Here is a 17,104-nt window from a genome sequence, read left to right as displayed (position 1 = left end):
ACAAAATATCGGTCAGTGTGTTGCATCTACTTCAGTGTCCTTTGGGTTAAAGGGGCGTGTCCCAGACCCGCCCACTTATATATTGGCTTTTATACTAGAGAAGCTGCTGTTATTCTTGCCCTGCACAACCCCTTTAAGTGGAGTTTGAGTCACACGGGGTGAGTGTTGGGTTATATAACTAATGACACCTTGGTGCTGGCAGGTCACGGGTGCGGCTTCAGTCTTTGATGGCCGAGCGGGACCGGTGCTGTAGTCTCTGTAATGCCTTGGAGCGGGTCCCACAGAGCAGCTTGGTACATTGTGCGGCGAACAAATGTAGCAGAGCGAGGCCTGTACTCAGGAGCAATTCAACTACAGCACCGGAACCAAGTTGGGGGGAGTCGCCCACAACTACAGCACCGGAACCAAGATGGGGTTTGCCCAACTACAACAAAAGAACCAAGCTGAGAGGGGAAGGGTCGCCCCAAACGACAGCACCAGGCCCAAACTGGGGTTTGCCCAACTACAGCACCAGAACCAAGCTGGGGGGAGTCGCCCCCAACTACAGCACTGGAACCAAGATGGGGTTTGCCCAACTGCAACAAAAGAACCAAGCTGAGAGGGGAAGGGTCGCCCCAAACGACAGCACCAGGCCCAAACTGGGGTTTGCCCAACTACAGCACCGGAACCAATGGAAGAGTCTTCCCAAGTCACCCAACTACAGCACCATGGCTGTTTGGAGGCGCAGGGACGTGCCGCTGGTGAGGAGGTTCCCTTGAACTGAAAGGTAATAAATGACGGATACAAATTTTCTCTCTAAAATTTTTTTTTTATTTAAATTTTTCCAACAACAAAAACAACTCTGCTGCATTAGAACAAGGGTTTAGTAGACACGTTAATGTCATCTGTTAGAAACTCTGCCATATACATTGTACCACATCTTCTATAAATAAATAACTTTACATTAAAGCTCATACTTCCCATTCACATTCATTGCCTCTCAGAAGCAGCGCCCCCTCTGGATCGTAGAAGTAACGACATTAAAAAAAAAAAACAACAAAAAAAAAACTTTAAGGGTTAAATGTGGCAAATGTCCTTTTAGCTTAAAAAAATAAATTCATCAGCTTAAAATAAAAATGTGACTTTAAGTAAAGCCCTAGAGGAAGATGTAGCGTTAGTGTATGGGGCCCTTCCTATGATTACAGAAGCTGAACCTGTGTATTACTGGACGTGTAAGAGCGTGAAAGCCGGTATCTGCAGGACCAGACTACAAACCGGGTTTGTTTGTAGTCTGTTACCATGGAGACATGTAAATCTGCTATGGATTCGGAAGTCTTTCCAGTGACTTTCTATGGAGAATGCTGCAGCCCGCTGCAGAGTTCTTATTGCTTTGTGCTTTAAGTGGACTTTTCCTTTAAATTCCTTCTATCTCCTTCCCCTTTACAGTATTTGGGTTTTATATCTGATAGTAAAGGAAGTTACTTGTAATAGGTTGATATTGCTTTAAGAAGGAATAGGAGACTTGCTGAAGACTTTTTAAGGTTTTAAAGGGGAACTCCAGTCCAGATAATACTTTACTATATCCCAAGTCTATGTTGTAGTTTCATCCTGGAGACTAAATCCCCCTTTGGCGCTGTTCAGACAGATCTGTAATGGAAACCTGACAACATTAGAAAGTTCACTAAGATCATTGTCAGAAATCTCCGTGCGGTGCCAAAGGGTTTTACCCGAGGGGCCCAGATCACAGGTGTCTGTGGTGAGAACTTACACTTTAATTTCCCCTTGAAATAGAAGATGTTTATAATGTAGAAAGAAAAATCGGCTTGGGATGAATAAGGGTTTTTGTTTTTAAACATTTTTTTATTCCAGAATTTTTCTAAGAATGTAAAATGTTTCTTAAAATCTGCCAAGGTCACCTCTTCATTTAGCATTCACATTATCTTCCCGCCAGGGATCTCTCTGATCTAATAGGATACAACTAGAGGAGCTTTTTTTACTACAGGTCATAAAGTGAGTCACAAATCCAATCAGATGATCAGTTCTATGTCCTATAGGTAGCTCCCACATAAGGTCCCCCCCCCCCCCTATAACTCTGAACGTCCTATTCAGGTGTTTTGTAAACTAGACCTCCCCTTTAATTTATTCACCATTCATTAGACCAGTAGGTTCTGACTCCTAGTATCCGGGACCTACAATGGTGGAGGAGGTCATGTAGTCCTGCTACCTCCAGGAAGCCACAAGCTGTAGACCCGTCTCTCTTCATGCATCTTTCGTACTCTCAGAGATGTAGCAGCAGGACTGTAGAAATTTGGAGGTGTAATTCCGGATTTGGAGCTCCTCTATTACACTGTCTGGTAATCCTCACACTGCTGTGCTCTTGAATCTCCCCACCTGAGCTCTGAGTAAAAGCAATAGCTGACTTGTGGTTAAATACTACAGCAGTCACTCAGAGCAGAGTGTAAAGCAATTTGATGCAGAAGCAGCCCCGATCCTGGAATACTAATCTGTATTTCACAGTCCTGCTGCTACACACACATCTCTCCAGGGACAATATATAACACTGGCTGCCGCTTTATGTGGTTGAGCCTGCTGACAGGTTCCCTATAACCAGAATAGGGACATCCAGGGACCTCCCGTAGTCACAAAGTGCAATTGTATCCTATTTTGTAGTAGGAGGGGCCTAATTATACAGGTGACATCCCAGAGACTGAGGGTCTTGTCTCCACAATGGAGTGATTGTTCATGTGTGTTGGAATGTGATCTGGACGTGTAGCGTGTTGTATCCTTTCCTTCCATCAATGTCTCCAATGTAACATTAAGTGCAATTTACCTCTAGTTTTTTGTGCAAGCTTCTCTTTATGTATTTATTGGGGGGAACAGAAAATGACAGGATGAGCAGGTTTATAGGAACAGCGCCACTCTTAACTACAGGTTGTGTGTGGTATTGCAGCTCAATCCAATTCACTTTAATGAAGCTAAAACTGTAATACCAGACATGACCACTAGAGTAAAAAAAAAAAAAAAAGTCGCCGGTTGTGAAAATTATTTAAATTTATCATGCGCCGTCCCTTTCCTGCAATCCTATGGGTGCCCGTGGGCTATAGCACCTGTAGTCTCCACTCAGCCGCGACCTGGCGGAGGAGCAGCAGCATCTTGTAGAAACCAGAGATATAAAAAAAAAACGAAAAATGGGTGAAACTGGCTCATTTCCATAAAATACTGAGAATATAAAAGACTTAAAGGGATTGCCCAGTAGTGACTAGTGAGAGCTGTATGGCCACATGGGAGCCACAGCTGCGGAGCCACAGGGCAAGGGCAGGGGGTCAGCAGCCCCCAACAATCAATTACTGGAAAGGCAATCATTAGTAATTCCTGGACCAACCCCTTTAAGAGGCGCCATTTTTCACCTATAGGTTTGGTAAGCAGTAAGGCACCGGACACATCCCATCGACGCGTTTCACAGCTGTACTAGGACGACTCGTGCGCTAACAATCAAAAATAGACTCTGTAAAACGTAGACGTATATTTATAGATCTAACTTTAGAAATGTGTAAATATCTATATAGGAAACTCTTATGTACAATGTATCAGATACAGGCTCCTCCCACTGCTCACAAGTCTCTTTGTGCATTTAATGCAATCCTGACGTTACGGCTACCGACACTTCAGAAGTTCTATAGTCCGTCTATCCTAGCGGCGATCCGGCCGGAGTCTTCTCCTGCGCTTGGCACCTCGGCCGCGTCTCCCATCCCCCCCCTAGACGGTGAGTTTAGGAGTCGAGGTAGAGAGATCTGTGCTGGTTCAGTGCAAATATTCTAAGTCCTTGGTTGCACATGAGTCACTCGGAGTCACATGACGCGTCGTGTAGCCGGTGCTCGCCCGCTGCCGGGGTCACCGTGTGTCCATTAGACAGCGCAGTCACTTTGGCCTCTTGTAGAGGATTGTGTGAGGATAAACCATCCGGGACTGGGGGGTGTGGATACGTGTCCTGGGCCCGGATTAATGGCTCCAGATGGGAACCTGGGAAAAAAAAAAAAAGATCATTATAGAGACCAACATGGACCTGGGGCTCCCAGCATCATCATTGTGAGCATATCTGCCTCCCTGACTACAGTACAGAGCCGTAGTCCCAGAAGGAGGTAGGAGCTTGAAGTAGCATCAGTGACCAAGACCAGAGTCCGGCTCCCTGGTAACACACACGGGCCAGGTTTTCCAGCCTGAACTTCACAGCATAAAGACTAACACCATATACCATCCCACGGACCCCAGAAGGCAACACTCTGCCTGTATGAGCTCTTCTTATGTGTTTCCAGCCATATTACCAGAGTACTGTAGAGATTAGAACAGCATGGCCTCTATCACATAGGGTGCCCCCCTTGGTGACCAGGCTGTGTGTGGTATTGCAGCTCAGCCCCAGCCCTATATAACCAGACTGCACAGATATAAGTATGGATTATTACCTTGTGCATCAGATATTAACACATGTGAGTTGTGCTCGCCGAAGAGGGGGACCCTTTCGTGGTTGCTGGGGTAAACAAAATCACCGGCGCCCATCTGACTGTAGCCTTGTTGACAATTTGTCAGGTGTGAATGGTCGATGTTGTTCCTATAAGTGTCCTGGTTGCTGTGCGGCTTCTCGTAGGAGCAGTCTATAGCTGGTAGCGGCTGGGGGCAGTAGTCGGGGTCTCTGCTGTACACGGCTCGGCCCTCCATGCAGTCTGTACACACCACCTGGTAGCCGTAGCCTGGAACCAGAGCACAACCAGTGTAAACCCCAAGTGAAAACATGAATTGCCTATTGACAACTGGGTGTTACCGATCCATTATTCAGGGATGGGGGTGTCCCTGCACAGGACAATATGGCCACCGCTGATGTGGATGGTGTCAGTCAGTAAACATCCAGTTGTCAATTTATTTTAGAGGTTTGTAGAATATCCTCCACACATGAGAAAATTCTGCCTTCCTACAGCCACTAAAGGGAATTTATTTATTTCTTAATATCACTAAGGGGAGCTCACGGTGTATAGTTACATGCAGTGAGCTCCCCCTAGTGGTGGCCAATGATGCACAAATTTCATAACTTCTGTATAAGTAGTAGATATGAAGCTTTGCATAAGAAAAGGGGATGTGTTTCCCAGAATGTGTCCTTACCGTTACAGTCCGTGGAGTACAATCCATCTGCTGTTTTACAGGGTTCATCCGAGTTGCATCCTATGCAGAGTCTCGGCTGTCTGTAGCCCACATTACAGGCCTCCACGTCTGTGCTTCCAATGCCATCGCTAGAACATATCCCTGCAACACAGAACCGGACACCAAATGGTCACTCACCAGAAACCGTCTCTCAATACATTCCAATCATTTTAAGGGGATGTCCAAGTTCGGAAAAACATGCTTTCTAACAGTAGCAGTGCCACAACAGGCCATGGGTAGTGTGTGGTACTGCTACTAACTTCACTTTTAGAGATGAGTGGACCTGATGATCAGGTCCAGCTGCCTGACTGGTCCCCCAGGCCAATCAGAGCCAGGGCTAGTTGCCTAGACTGCTAATCTGATGATATATACGAGTTCAGCGCACAAACTTGACTATTTGGTTCACTCATCTCTACCCGCTTTATTGTACTCGTCTATATAGAGCTGAGCTGCAATACAGATGCACTGGAAAGACGCAGCCATTGTCTGTAAACCCTGGGACAAAGCACTGGCAGAGGTTTCCAGCAGTCGCTTATCAGATTTTCTAACAAGCTGGTGAGAGTTGGGGACAGAATGTAATTTCTTTCTTAGTTTTGGGTTCTTGTTCCGCTCTCGGCCCTACAAACAATATATAAGCCGTACCTTGTGAGGATAAGTAGCTCGGGACGTCTGGGGGGACGATGGTCTCATCTGGAAAACAAAGGAGAAACTGAGTCCAGTTCCTGGTAGATGCAGTTATCTGTCGTGTTCGGCTGTGTCCCTCCCTCTCCGTTACCTGTGTTGGTGACGCTGTACTCCTCGCTCTTCTTCCGCGTCTGGTAGATGATACACACCCAGACCAGCGAGGTCAGGACGATACTGCACACCACGGCGATGGTGATGATGCCGAATGTCATGGTGCCCTCCATCTTGTTGGCCTCCAGCACGCAGCCCGAGGCCGGGAAGATGCTGACGTGACTATACGCCCTCTCGGTCCCCAGCGTGTTGGACATCTCGCAGGTGTATTTCCCAGCATCTTCCTGGAGCACGTTGCGTATGATGAGGAGCTGGTTCCCGGGAGTAAAGTGATGGCGTTCCGTCATAACCAGGGGCTCGTCACCTTTAAGCCATGTGATCCGGGGAGGAGGACTCCCGCTGGCTTTACACTGTAACGCTAACGTGGCCCCGGCCGAAACAGTGCGGTCCTCTAGTGGATGAGCCAGGAACGGCATCTCTGAGGGCACAAAATTTGAGAAAAATTATAAATACAACAAATACAGGTAAACTTACAATATTTTTCCATCTTTACTCATTTAACCCCTTCGTACCCAGAATGGTTAACGTGGCGTTGGCAGAAATGGATCCTGCAGCGTTTTGCGCGGTGCAGCTGTACACCCCCATGTCCTCGCTTTTAACATCAGTTATGAAGAAGACATCATCATCGGGCATCACGTGCATGCGGCGCTCCCGGGCGGCTGGGAAGTCCGTGCCACCGTCTTTCTGCCAGGCGATTTCCGGGGAGGGGTATCCATTGGCTGCGCACTCCAGCCTGGCGGTGGTGCCCGTCCTTATGGTGTTATCTCTTGGGGTTTTGATGAAAGATGGCAGAACTGTAACAAACCAGATTGGCAAATTGTTAAAGGAGATGTCCATAAAATAGAACTAAAAAGTAGAGCTGCAATACCTCACACAACCTGTGAATATGTAATGGCAGAAGAAAGCAACCTATTGTGGACAACCCCTTTTATTTGTTATACCTTACCACAGGCACAAGCTATTATTACAAGACCTCATTATACCTGCAGCGACCACTAGAGGGGAAATATGGTATTACATGGCGCCTACTCAAATTGGCAAACCTACAGCATCATCTGGAGGGCAACAATGTGGCACCAAGAAGAGGCACATGCACCCTAGTGACAACCCCTCAGCATGTCTACCCCGGTCCGTACTCACCATTTACAGTCAGTCCAGCTTTATTGGAGTAGGTGGAACCAAAGTGGTTGGTGATGATGCACTGGTACTGTCCCTCATGATCGAAAGTCACATTGCGTAAATACAAGACGGTCGTGTAGACCATCACATCTCCATCCTTCTCCCTCATGTTGGCGAAGTTCTCAGTCTCTGCGTTATGCAGGATCTCATTATCTTTCTTCCACACGAAGGTCATGGGAGAGGAGCTGCTGCTGGCCGCCGAGCAGGAGAAGCGGATGTCCTTTCCGACCACCGCCATGGTCTTCTCTGGGTGCACCGTGATGTGTGGCTTCGGGAGGTCATCTAGAAGAACAAAGATGGAGAACAACAAAGTGTGTGTCAACTGTAAAGCAGAATCAAAATATTCCTAGTCTTTTTAGATTTCATAACCATTACCCATTATTCCTGTACAAGACAATGCAGAGGTGGACATGGTCTGTTCTACTGGATGGAGACCAGATCTGCTAACCAGGAGAACAGAGTAGATGAGGATAGACATTTTCATATTGTGACCTTCTCCAACTTCTTCCTCATTAAACCTATTGATAAGTCACTTTATATTTAGCCCAGATTGAGGTAATGGTGGTGGGAAGAACCCGTTTCCATTGAAGGATGTTGTCTGTGGAATTACCCAAAGGACCTGTAGAAGGACTCCTCACCTTACACCCAGGAGTCAATGTTTAAGGTTGTAGCTTTCCCAGTTTTTCATGAAGCTTCACTCCTATAAATATAAGGTCTTAGAGGGCACCAAACCCCCTTCTATATTGGTCAAGGTGCTCACATTATGCTTGAGGTACACCAAGGAACATCTCAGCTTGATGTCCTACTCAAGATTCTAGTAAAGTCTTCCACCAAGACTGGGAGACCATCTCTTCCCTTTGGCCGCTGTTTGGAGGGAAGACATTTGTAACCTTCCGTCCCTGTGCCTATTGCATATTTGTAGTTGAAATCTCAACAAAATATGCAACATGTGACCTCGCCCCCAAATGAAATGTTGATAGATGAAGGTTTACACTGATACAAAACAGTTTACTAATTAACTTGATGGATCCGATCTTAATTATAAGCCGAGCGTCTACTACACATGACGGGGGCGGCCGCCTTCCGGGATCTTGTAACATGTGGCCACTTTGAAATCTAATTGACGAATTTCCACTTCAGCGAGTTCCTCTGGCGGAATGTACAAATCAGTAAACAAAATAAGCAACGCAAAGCGTTCCAGGCCGCGCACCTAGCGAGAACAGAGGGCTGGGTAATGAGGCCTCATCTCCTTGTACCTTGTTTTAATTAGACCTTTTGTTTTGGGCCTTGTTCTGTGCAGGAATTCTTGTGTTTTCAGCTGTCCGGTGCCGGGAGCCAGCTGGACCACAACGGGAGAAGACCCTGGAATCTGGGTGTGAGCGGCAGATGGGACGCACATGTGTGTCCTCACCAGTTTCTGATGTTGGTTCAGCTATCGTCACTGCTCACCATTGATTATGCATCGGATTACGCATTCACCTCTCGCTATGAACCAATACGACAGCCCTGGATATAGATTTCCAGAATTTTATAACGTTATTTTGTTCCGATTTGTATCAAAGCGATCGGAGGGTGCTGGACAACTAGAGAAACATTGCACCCTCATACTACTTTGATACAAATTAAATATCTAAAAAGGTACAAATTTCTCTTGCAAAAATCACGGTATGACACCGCACCAGTTTTGTCAATGAGATCCTGTAAGTCTTAGTTCACATTGCATTTTTTTTCCGCATGGAATCGGCCGCGTAGTGCGTTATTTTTATATAATCCGCACTGCGTGTCAATTTAGCATCTTTTAGGCAGCAGTGATCTCATCTTACACGTATGACGAGCACAGGAATCTCCATAGTAAATCAAACCAGACCCAGTTTCCATAAATACATAGAATATGAGACGCACTTACCACACACAAAGCTGCGGGCGGGGACACTGAAGATGCTCTTGTTCTGGATGGACTCTGGATGGGCACAAAGAGCTTTCACATTGGACTGCAGCTTTCTACTCGTCACCCAGGATGGAAGCCACTTGAGATGACAGTCACACAAGAAGCTCTCGCTATGGATGTACCTAGACAAAAGAACAAAACCCACTCAGGACACTTCACACTGTTTAGGATTTCACATGAGCTTCCAGCTGGTGACTGCTCGAGGGTAATGGAAGAAGCAATTCTTATATTCTGAGCCTTAAAATATTCTCCTTGATAATTAATCGAATAATCTGTCGAATTTTCCTTTTCTCTGCTTATGTGTCAGATGCAAATTTATATATGCTCTTTCAATGCCAAAGAGTCTGGTGGGTGGTTCTAATCAAGAGATTGGAGGAAAAACACTACTATAGATACGACTGTCAATCTCTGGTTAGGACCACCCATTGGTCTCCTTAGTGTCCTATCTGCAGGCAGCATTCTGTGCTATGTACAATCTGCTCAGCTCCTCCTGCTCTATAACATGCTGCCTGCAGATAGGACACTATGTACAATCTGCTCAGCTCCTCCTGCTCTATAACATGCTGCCTGCAGATAGGAAACCATGTACAATCTGCTCAGCTCCTCCTGCTCTATAACATGCTGCCTGCAGATAGGACACTATGTACAATCTGCTCAGCTCCTCCTGCTCTATAACATGCTGCCTGCAGATAGGACACTATGTACAATCTGCTCAGCTCCTCCTGCTCTATAACATGCTGCCTGTAAAATATATATAGTATCCTATGTGCAGGCAGCATGTTATAGAGCAGGAGGAGCTGAGCAGATTGTACATAGTGTCCTATCTGCAGGCAGCATGTTATAGAGAAGGAGGAGCTGAGCAGATTGTACATAGAGTATTATCTGCATTCAGTATGTTATAGAGCAGGAGGGATGAGCAGATTGAGAACGGAGTAGATAAGACACCGTGTACAATGGTGCCTAAATATAAGGCTTATAACAAATTTACATTTTAGTGCTCAAAAATGATTAACTGCACTTACAGCTCTTTCAACATCTTCATCTCGGCGAAGGCCTCTTCCTGAATGGAGCGCATGGCATTACTGCCAAGGTTTCTGCCAGAAAAAAAAATAAAATCACATTTAAAAAAATATATATATATATCAATCTTAACAAAACTTTTCATTCTATTACAAAACTACTTCTGTGTCCCCTTCTTGTAGTGTACATTGTATCAGGGGATTGGGGCAGGAGATAACGCTGTGCACATAGAAACCAGCGCTGATTCAGAACAATTTATGGTCCTGGGGGGGGGGGGGGAAGGTTCTGTCTCCGCTCCAGTTCTCTACATACAAGTCACTTTCTGCAGTTCTCCTCCTGGTGTGCCGGACCCTGGAGAAAGTGACCGGACCCCGGGGGAGAACTCCTCAAGTGTTGTCTGTTCTCAAAGTAAATCACTAAATTAAAAAAAAAAAAAAAAAATGCGCCCAAATCTGCCATATGTTCTCTAACTCCTTTCTTGGCACCAGGAGAGGCCAGAGTTGAATGTGACTTGTAATGAGAAGGAAGCAGCTGCTCGGCTCACATGGACCAGCGTCTCAGCTTACAAAGACGCTATTAAATTGCTTGCAGACCTCTCAAACAGCTACTTTTGGCAACCCCGCTATAAAAAAAAGCAATGCATGATGGGACACTCACAGGTGCTCCAGGGCCCCCAAGCCTGAGAAAGCGTTTCTGGCCACCGACTTGATCTTGTTTCCAAACAGAGATCTGCAGTTTCCAAACATCAAGGGTCAGACAAACAAAAGGGGAGAAGAAGAGAAAGCAGAATTAGTCGGGGGTGAAAGGGATCTCATGTCGCCTGCTATCAGTATCCGCCGCACACATTAAGGCTTTTCTTCCTGAAAGGAGATCCCTTTATCAGCCGAGACCGAATCACACGGATTTACTCCACCGAGAAAGCCGCCATTCAGCTCTTGTTAGGCCGAGGTCTCGGCTTGTACAAGGAGACAGGTCTGACGAGCCATTCATCACCGCAGCGTCAGATCATCTTCCCACATACTTAAAGGGGAACTCCATCCCCTAACACAATGGCTCTCTGGTATCCTTATAGGGACCTCTGTTCCAAACCCTCTGCATAGACATAGAGTCAAAAAATTCTCCCCACCCGCAGTCACCACTAGGGGGCACTCACTGCATACTGAGTTGTGAGGAAGAGGATTTGTTTTGTGCTGTAGTATCAGAATTACTTTGACTCCCTTAAGTGCTCTGGGAGCGGGTCCTACAGGTGCTAGGGCTGCCACCATAGGATGCGGCTAAAATACCAGCAAGATGGTACCCTATCCCTAAGTGAAGGCTCCAATAAAGCAGCTCATTGTAGATAGTCTGTAGCATGCCAGCTTTAGGACCGCCTCCAGGGCACTTGTTAGGATGTCTTTAATGTAGGGAGGATATAGCAACTTTCCAGTAGAGATCATCGAACCCAATAGTCAGGTCTGGCCGCCTGACATGGACATATTGCCAGATAGGCGGCCGAAAAGTGACGCCCCTAGCCATGACGTTTCCCCCGGCCAATCATACCCATGGCTACTTGCTAGGGACGTCAATTTGCCGGGTGGGCTGTTCAGCTGCCAATCAGGTAGTAGGTCTCTGTCAGGTGGCCAACCCTCCTGTCCGCTCATTACGACGCTCCACGACTCCTAGTCCACAGCTCAGTATAATACTACGCGATAACAACAGGAAGTGCCACCTTTTGGCCCTTACATTTGAATTACTAAAGGTCATGTGTCGGGAAGTAATAGCTCTTCTTATGGAGGCTTTGACAATCAAGGGGTGAAGGGGTGGGGGTGGTCCGCACGCTGGGGGGGGGGGGGGGGTACTTACAGCTTGTTCAGGCTGTCCAGGCCTCGGAAGGCCCCATGCGTATCCTCTATTGTGCCCGAGATCTCATTATGATCCAGTTCCCTGTAGAGAACACAAAAGACAAGGTACAGTCACATCCTGCGCTCCGGGCTCCTTTGTATTTGGTTAAAAAAAAAAAGAACATTTTATGCCCCAAGTTTCAGCCCCAGAATTAACCCTTGTAAGCCCAAACCAGTTTTGGTGTATGTTGTTATATTACAATATATACAGGTGCATCTTACATTAACCCCTACAGTCTGCAAAAACGAAGATGAGGAACGGCAGCAGAACCTACAAGGAGACCCGCGTGATGCTGCAAGGGGCGTCTAAGGACACCTATATAGGAGATGCAAGAGCCCAGAGAATGCTGGGATTTCTTACAAACAAATAACTTGCCAACAAGCAAAATAGATCAGCGCCCCCTAGTGGTTAGCAACGCTGTTAGGATGCTTTCACAAGTTGTGGGGATGATACATGTCCCCATAGACGGCTATGGCGCCCGGTGGTGTTATGACGACCATGCATGTGCGGTACCGTGCACAGAGAGAAGATAGGACATGCTCTATATTTCCCAATATTTACAGCCAGGCACCATGCATCGCTATGGAGAGGTGTAACTCCTCCTTGCTCCACCGGGGCTAACATACGTGGGTGTGAAAGGAGCCTTACACTGTGCCGGAGGACTTCCCCCTACCCCCAGGCACTAGCGTCCGTTCCGTGACAATGGCACCGCCCTCTTCCGTTACTTTTTGAAAACGTGCAAGAAAAAATAAAAAGTTGCCAAATGTTGTCACTTTATAATCATTCAGAAAATCTGTGACCCGCTTTTTCCCCCAACAAAGTTTTTTGATGGCTATGAGCGCGAGAGTAAAAATGTTTCCCGGCCTTGGGTCTCATCATTTATAGACGTGACAATGACTCGGCCTCCAGTGATGCATTATCTGGTATTGTGGGAGAGACAATGAGGGGCTTTAGCCCCGGGTCGGGTCTATTCAGGCCTCTCCTCTCTCCTGCCAATTCCCCCTTCTTTCTGGTCGGCTGCATCTAAATGCCAGTGTCCCCCGCTAGTGGCGGCCGCTGTCGCTCCTCCGGTGTGACCTCCATGTGAATAGACCAGTAATTCAGCAGTTTCGCACCAGGCAGACAATGGGCCGTAATTAAAACGTGCTGGGGTCCCTTTCACCAGGTGTGTGCACCCCCCGCTTATTAATCACAGCTCGCCCAGCGCCTCTCCCCTCTATTCTTCCCCAGCTGAAAGGATCTCCGCATTAAAACTTCTACACAACCAGATTCCTTAACTCTTATTGGAATGCGAACAAATCCCTGATGAAGCGCAGGCACCAACAGCTGCCACCCCCGGCCCCGTCCTGTGCGCCCCATCTCCCGGGAAATCTGGAGGAAAGCAGGAAATGGGGCCAAACGGATTTTTATATGCGAGGATAAAGGGGGTAGAAAGTTCTCAACAACTCATTAGGAAAAAACTAAAAAGATGGGAAAGTCATTCTCTAAGAATTCAATATCTTCTCTCCAAATATTGTTACAGCCAAGTCTAGGAAGGGACTGGAGTATGAACATGACATATGACCAGCTACACACATGCACTCTGGGCACGGCTGAGCATGCATGTGTTCACTATAGGGATAAATGCCTGCAGATACCTCAATGTTATTGTTATCATGTGGATAGGGGGAAAACAATCAGATTGGTGGAGGGAGGGGGGTCTGACTATTGGGAGCACCAGGGGTCCATCAGGGTCCCATTCTCGCTACTATGGGAGACTCAGAAATTGCAGAGCATAAAAGTTTTGTGAGAAGGGGACCCGCGTTCTTGTGATAGATGGAGGCCCCAGTAATCAGATTGTTATCCGGTGGAAAGTACAATACGAGTCGCATACTGGAAGATTTTATGTACTGAGAAGACTTTATTGGTCTTCCTTATACTTACAAGATGCGCAGCTTCTGGAGCCCTTTAAATGCCTCCTCAGTGATGAGATTGATAGAATTATGGCTGAGACGCAGGATGGCGAGAGAGCCCAGGTCTGCGAGGCTTCCCTCGTCCAAGCGGGTGAGGTTATTAGAAGAGAGAACCCTGCAAACGAGACGGGGAAATAGATTTATATTGTAAATACATCATTAGGGAGAACAAAACAAAATTATCTTTATCTTTTTTAGCTTTATGCACAGAAACAGCGCCACACTTTACTACAGGACATGTCTGGTATTGCAGCTCAGCCCAATTTTTCATAATCATCATCAAAGAGACATCTTCTTTGGTTGATATGATTTAATATGCATATCATCCCATGATGCATTGCCTCTGAATTCTCCATTAACACCCCTCCCCCCCCCCTCCCCATACAGCTAATCCAAGGACCTACATAAGAAACGTCTCCTGCCCCTGGAACGTAACCTGGAGACATTCCTCCCTGCCTAACGAGCTATGTGACACTTCGTGAAGAGTTAACCCTCGCACTGGCACACGCCCAAACTCACGTCTACACTTACTATTTAAGAATTTAGCCGAGAGATAAACGCGTTTCTGAGAAAGTAACCCAAGACCTGGGTTTTATAAAAGCGAAGAAAAACCTGACTGATAAAAAGCAGAGGAGACATCGGCACAGGAATAGATCATGTGTGATTTTTTGTACTTCTTTGCATATCATTTTGTCATAAATGTGAAGTTAAATTGCCGCTCCTGACATAAGAGGCTACGACTCCTGGTGGTGATGGATATTTCATGGTGGGTCCCGACCTTGTTGCTGGGAGGCTCCAGATGTATAAATTATCATCACTGCTCTGAATCTTCATGGAGGAGGCAATAAAACAAGTTCTGTTATCAGTCTGAGCCCCCTGCACTAGTAATAAAGTTACAGGGGGTGTCCCATCAACCATTTACAAATGTATGAAAACTAATAATAGCAAACAAAAGAAAAAAAAAATCCTTTTCAGAATTTTTTTTATTTTTCTAGTGCTGTTAAGGTAAAGTTTTGTGCATTATCAGTCTCCTTCCCCTTCTGGCAGGTGACTGTATATCCCCTTCTTACTTCCCCTATATTAAGAGTCTTCTAAGCTTTACTACCATGTACTCCAGAGGATTCGCTCCTTCCCTGACAAGCAGGACAAAAAGCTATTCTTATTGGCTGAAGACTAGAGGATCAGTATGGGGAGTCACTGAGGATGTGTGTCCACCGGTACGGCGTTCATTGGCTGGATGTGCATGATGATATACTCTCTGACCACCAGGTGGAGACATACTACATACAGTACATAGGAATGCTATGAGACTGTCTTGTACTATAGAGATGAATAAAGTGCAGGTCAAGCCAATAATCACTTGACCCTCACTCCGGTTTTCCTAATAGTCAGTTCACTATGTGCCCCCCCCAGTCTTTTGACGCTTATCCCCTATAATAGACAGGAAATAAGTATCCATAATGCCCTGACCCCTTTTACATAGATGAATGGGGTCACGATATATATGTGCAGCGGGTGATGTATTCAGTTTGCTCCAGAGCTCCTCCTAGTGGCGAGTCTTATCACTGAATTATCCCTATGCAGAGGGTTTGGGGCTCTGTATCGGAAACGCGTCTCAAACTTCTAGAAAGATTTGTAGTCCTGGAGGTGGATTGGGGTGATGTTGAAGTAAAGGACATATCTCTTCGTCATGATCGCAGCTATTTCTGCTACATCCTACGTTGCGATGTCCCCTGTGATAACAGCTGTTCCTTCCATCACTATAAGGGGGGGGGGGGGAAATCGGCGTCACTTACAGCTCTTGCAGTTTCTGGCAGAAGCTCCAGCCTCCGGAGCGGATCTTGGATATTGAGTTGTTGCTGAGGTAGAGTTGCTGCAGAGACCTGAGCCCGTAGAGAGATCCGCTGTTCACTTCTGTCAGGCTGTTATGTTCCAGATGTCTGCAGAGACAGGAGGGAGAAGAGATGAAACCGCTGCCGGGACCGCGGCCTTTCCATGCAGTGTATATACATTCATCATACAAATATTCGCTGCAGATAAAAACACGCCTGTCACTGTTTACCTAACATTTATTCAGCTGTGGAAGTTCAGCTGGAGGGACGGGGACCCCCGACCGGTGTAATGCGCTCAACGCAACCCCCCCTGCCGTATATATATATATACACACATCACTCCTGGCAGGAGGTGGTTATATACAGTACATGAGAAAGGCCTGGGAGGCACCATCCGGATTACAGAGACCCTCCACATACAAAGTGGTGTCCCCCATAAGGTATCAGGTGCTACATCCGGGCCACCAACTGCTGCAAGCTAGCTCACGGTAGTCGCAGAGAAGAAATTCGGGGGCCATGCTTGTGCCTTTTACCTGAAGTCCGTTCCCTTCCACAATCTGATACTGCGGACAGATCCTAAAGGATTCCCGTTACAATTCTTGCTGCATACAGCCACCAGTAGGGGGAGCTCACTGTATATCGAAATCACTACATAAACCATTTGTTTAGAGCTCCCTCTAGTGGTGGCTGAAAGCAGCCAGATTATATTTATATATCTTTACATCGATGCTGGGAGCTCTGATACGCCACTAGATATAAAGACTTTCCATTAGAGTTATGATTTATTAATACTTACAGAACCTGCATCCTTGCCAGACCCCAGAAGGCCCCGTCAGTGAGTTTGCTGATATTATTGCGCTGTAACTTTAAAACTTCCAAGCTGTCCAGTCCCTGGAACGTGAGTCCCTCTATCAAGCGGATCCGATTGCGATTGAGTTCCCTACAAATAGAGACAAGTCATGTAACATGTAGTCACTGTCGGGTAGCCTGCAGCGGGCACAGTGTACAGGAGAGGCAGATCATATCACAGGCCTCTATTCTCTCTCCCCACATACATCTCCACTGGGAATGAGGACCTGCACAGGACTAAAGGCCCTTCTACACCAGCACCACAAGGATCTGAAGACTCTGATTGTTGCCTCTCGTTGTCAGGCTGAAGTGCTAGTAAAATGATACTTGCTTAGTTAAAAAACAAATCTCCCAGTGCAGCCGTCTGAGGAAACCAAACATGACTTTCTTATTATTAAATAAGTCCCAGGAGCAAACTTTGCCAGAAGTGCAATGCAGTTAATTAAAAGAAGAGAACCTGCAGCAAGAGCTCCATTACC

At 46.5% G+C, this 17,104-nt stretch overlaps 1 protein-coding gene across 1 annotated transcript in view; it reads right to left on the bottom strand.

Moving 5' to 3' along the window:
- Window positions 1–1,818: 1,818 nt before the first annotated feature.
- Window positions 1,819–17,104, bottom strand: part of LRIG1 (leucine rich repeats and immunoglobulin like domains 1) — a 65,386-nt gene continuing 50,100 nt past the window's right edge. The window contains exons 6-19 of the mRNA XM_072127804.1: window positions 16,573–16,716; window positions 15,741–15,884; window positions 13,916–14,059; window positions 11,954–12,034; window positions 10,769–10,840; window positions 10,114–10,185; window positions 9,050–9,213; window positions 7,105–7,425; window positions 6,477–6,758; window positions 5,945–6,382; window positions 5,812–5,859; window positions 5,131–5,271; window positions 4,440–4,724; window positions 1,819–3,999 (exon numbers count right to left, since the gene is read on the bottom strand). Of these exons, the coding sequence (XP_071983905.1) occupies window positions 3,818–3,999; window positions 4,440–4,724; window positions 5,131–5,271; window positions 5,812–5,859; window positions 5,945–6,382; window positions 6,477–6,758; window positions 7,105–7,425; window positions 9,050–9,213; window positions 10,114–10,185; window positions 10,769–10,840; window positions 11,954–12,034; window positions 13,916–14,059; window positions 15,741–15,884; window positions 16,573–16,716 (2,518 nt within the window). The 3' untranslated portion in view covers window positions 1,819–3,817. The remainder of the gene's footprint in view (window positions 4,000–4,439; window positions 4,725–5,130; window positions 5,272–5,811; window positions 5,860–5,944; window positions 6,383–6,476; window positions 6,759–7,104; window positions 7,426–9,049; window positions 9,214–10,113; window positions 10,186–10,768; window positions 10,841–11,953; window positions 12,035–13,915; window positions 14,060–15,740; window positions 15,885–16,572; window positions 16,717–17,104) is intronic.

This window comes from Engystomops pustulosus, chromosome 10, assembly GCF_040894005.1.
Source record: "Engystomops pustulosus chromosome 10, aEngPut4.maternal, whole genome shotgun sequence".
NCBI lineage: Eukaryota > Metazoa > Chordata > Amphibia > Anura > Leptodactylidae > Engystomops > Engystomops pustulosus.
The sequence above is the reverse complement of the archived record's forward strand: the minus strand, read 5'-3'. Positions and strand labels throughout refer to the sequence as shown.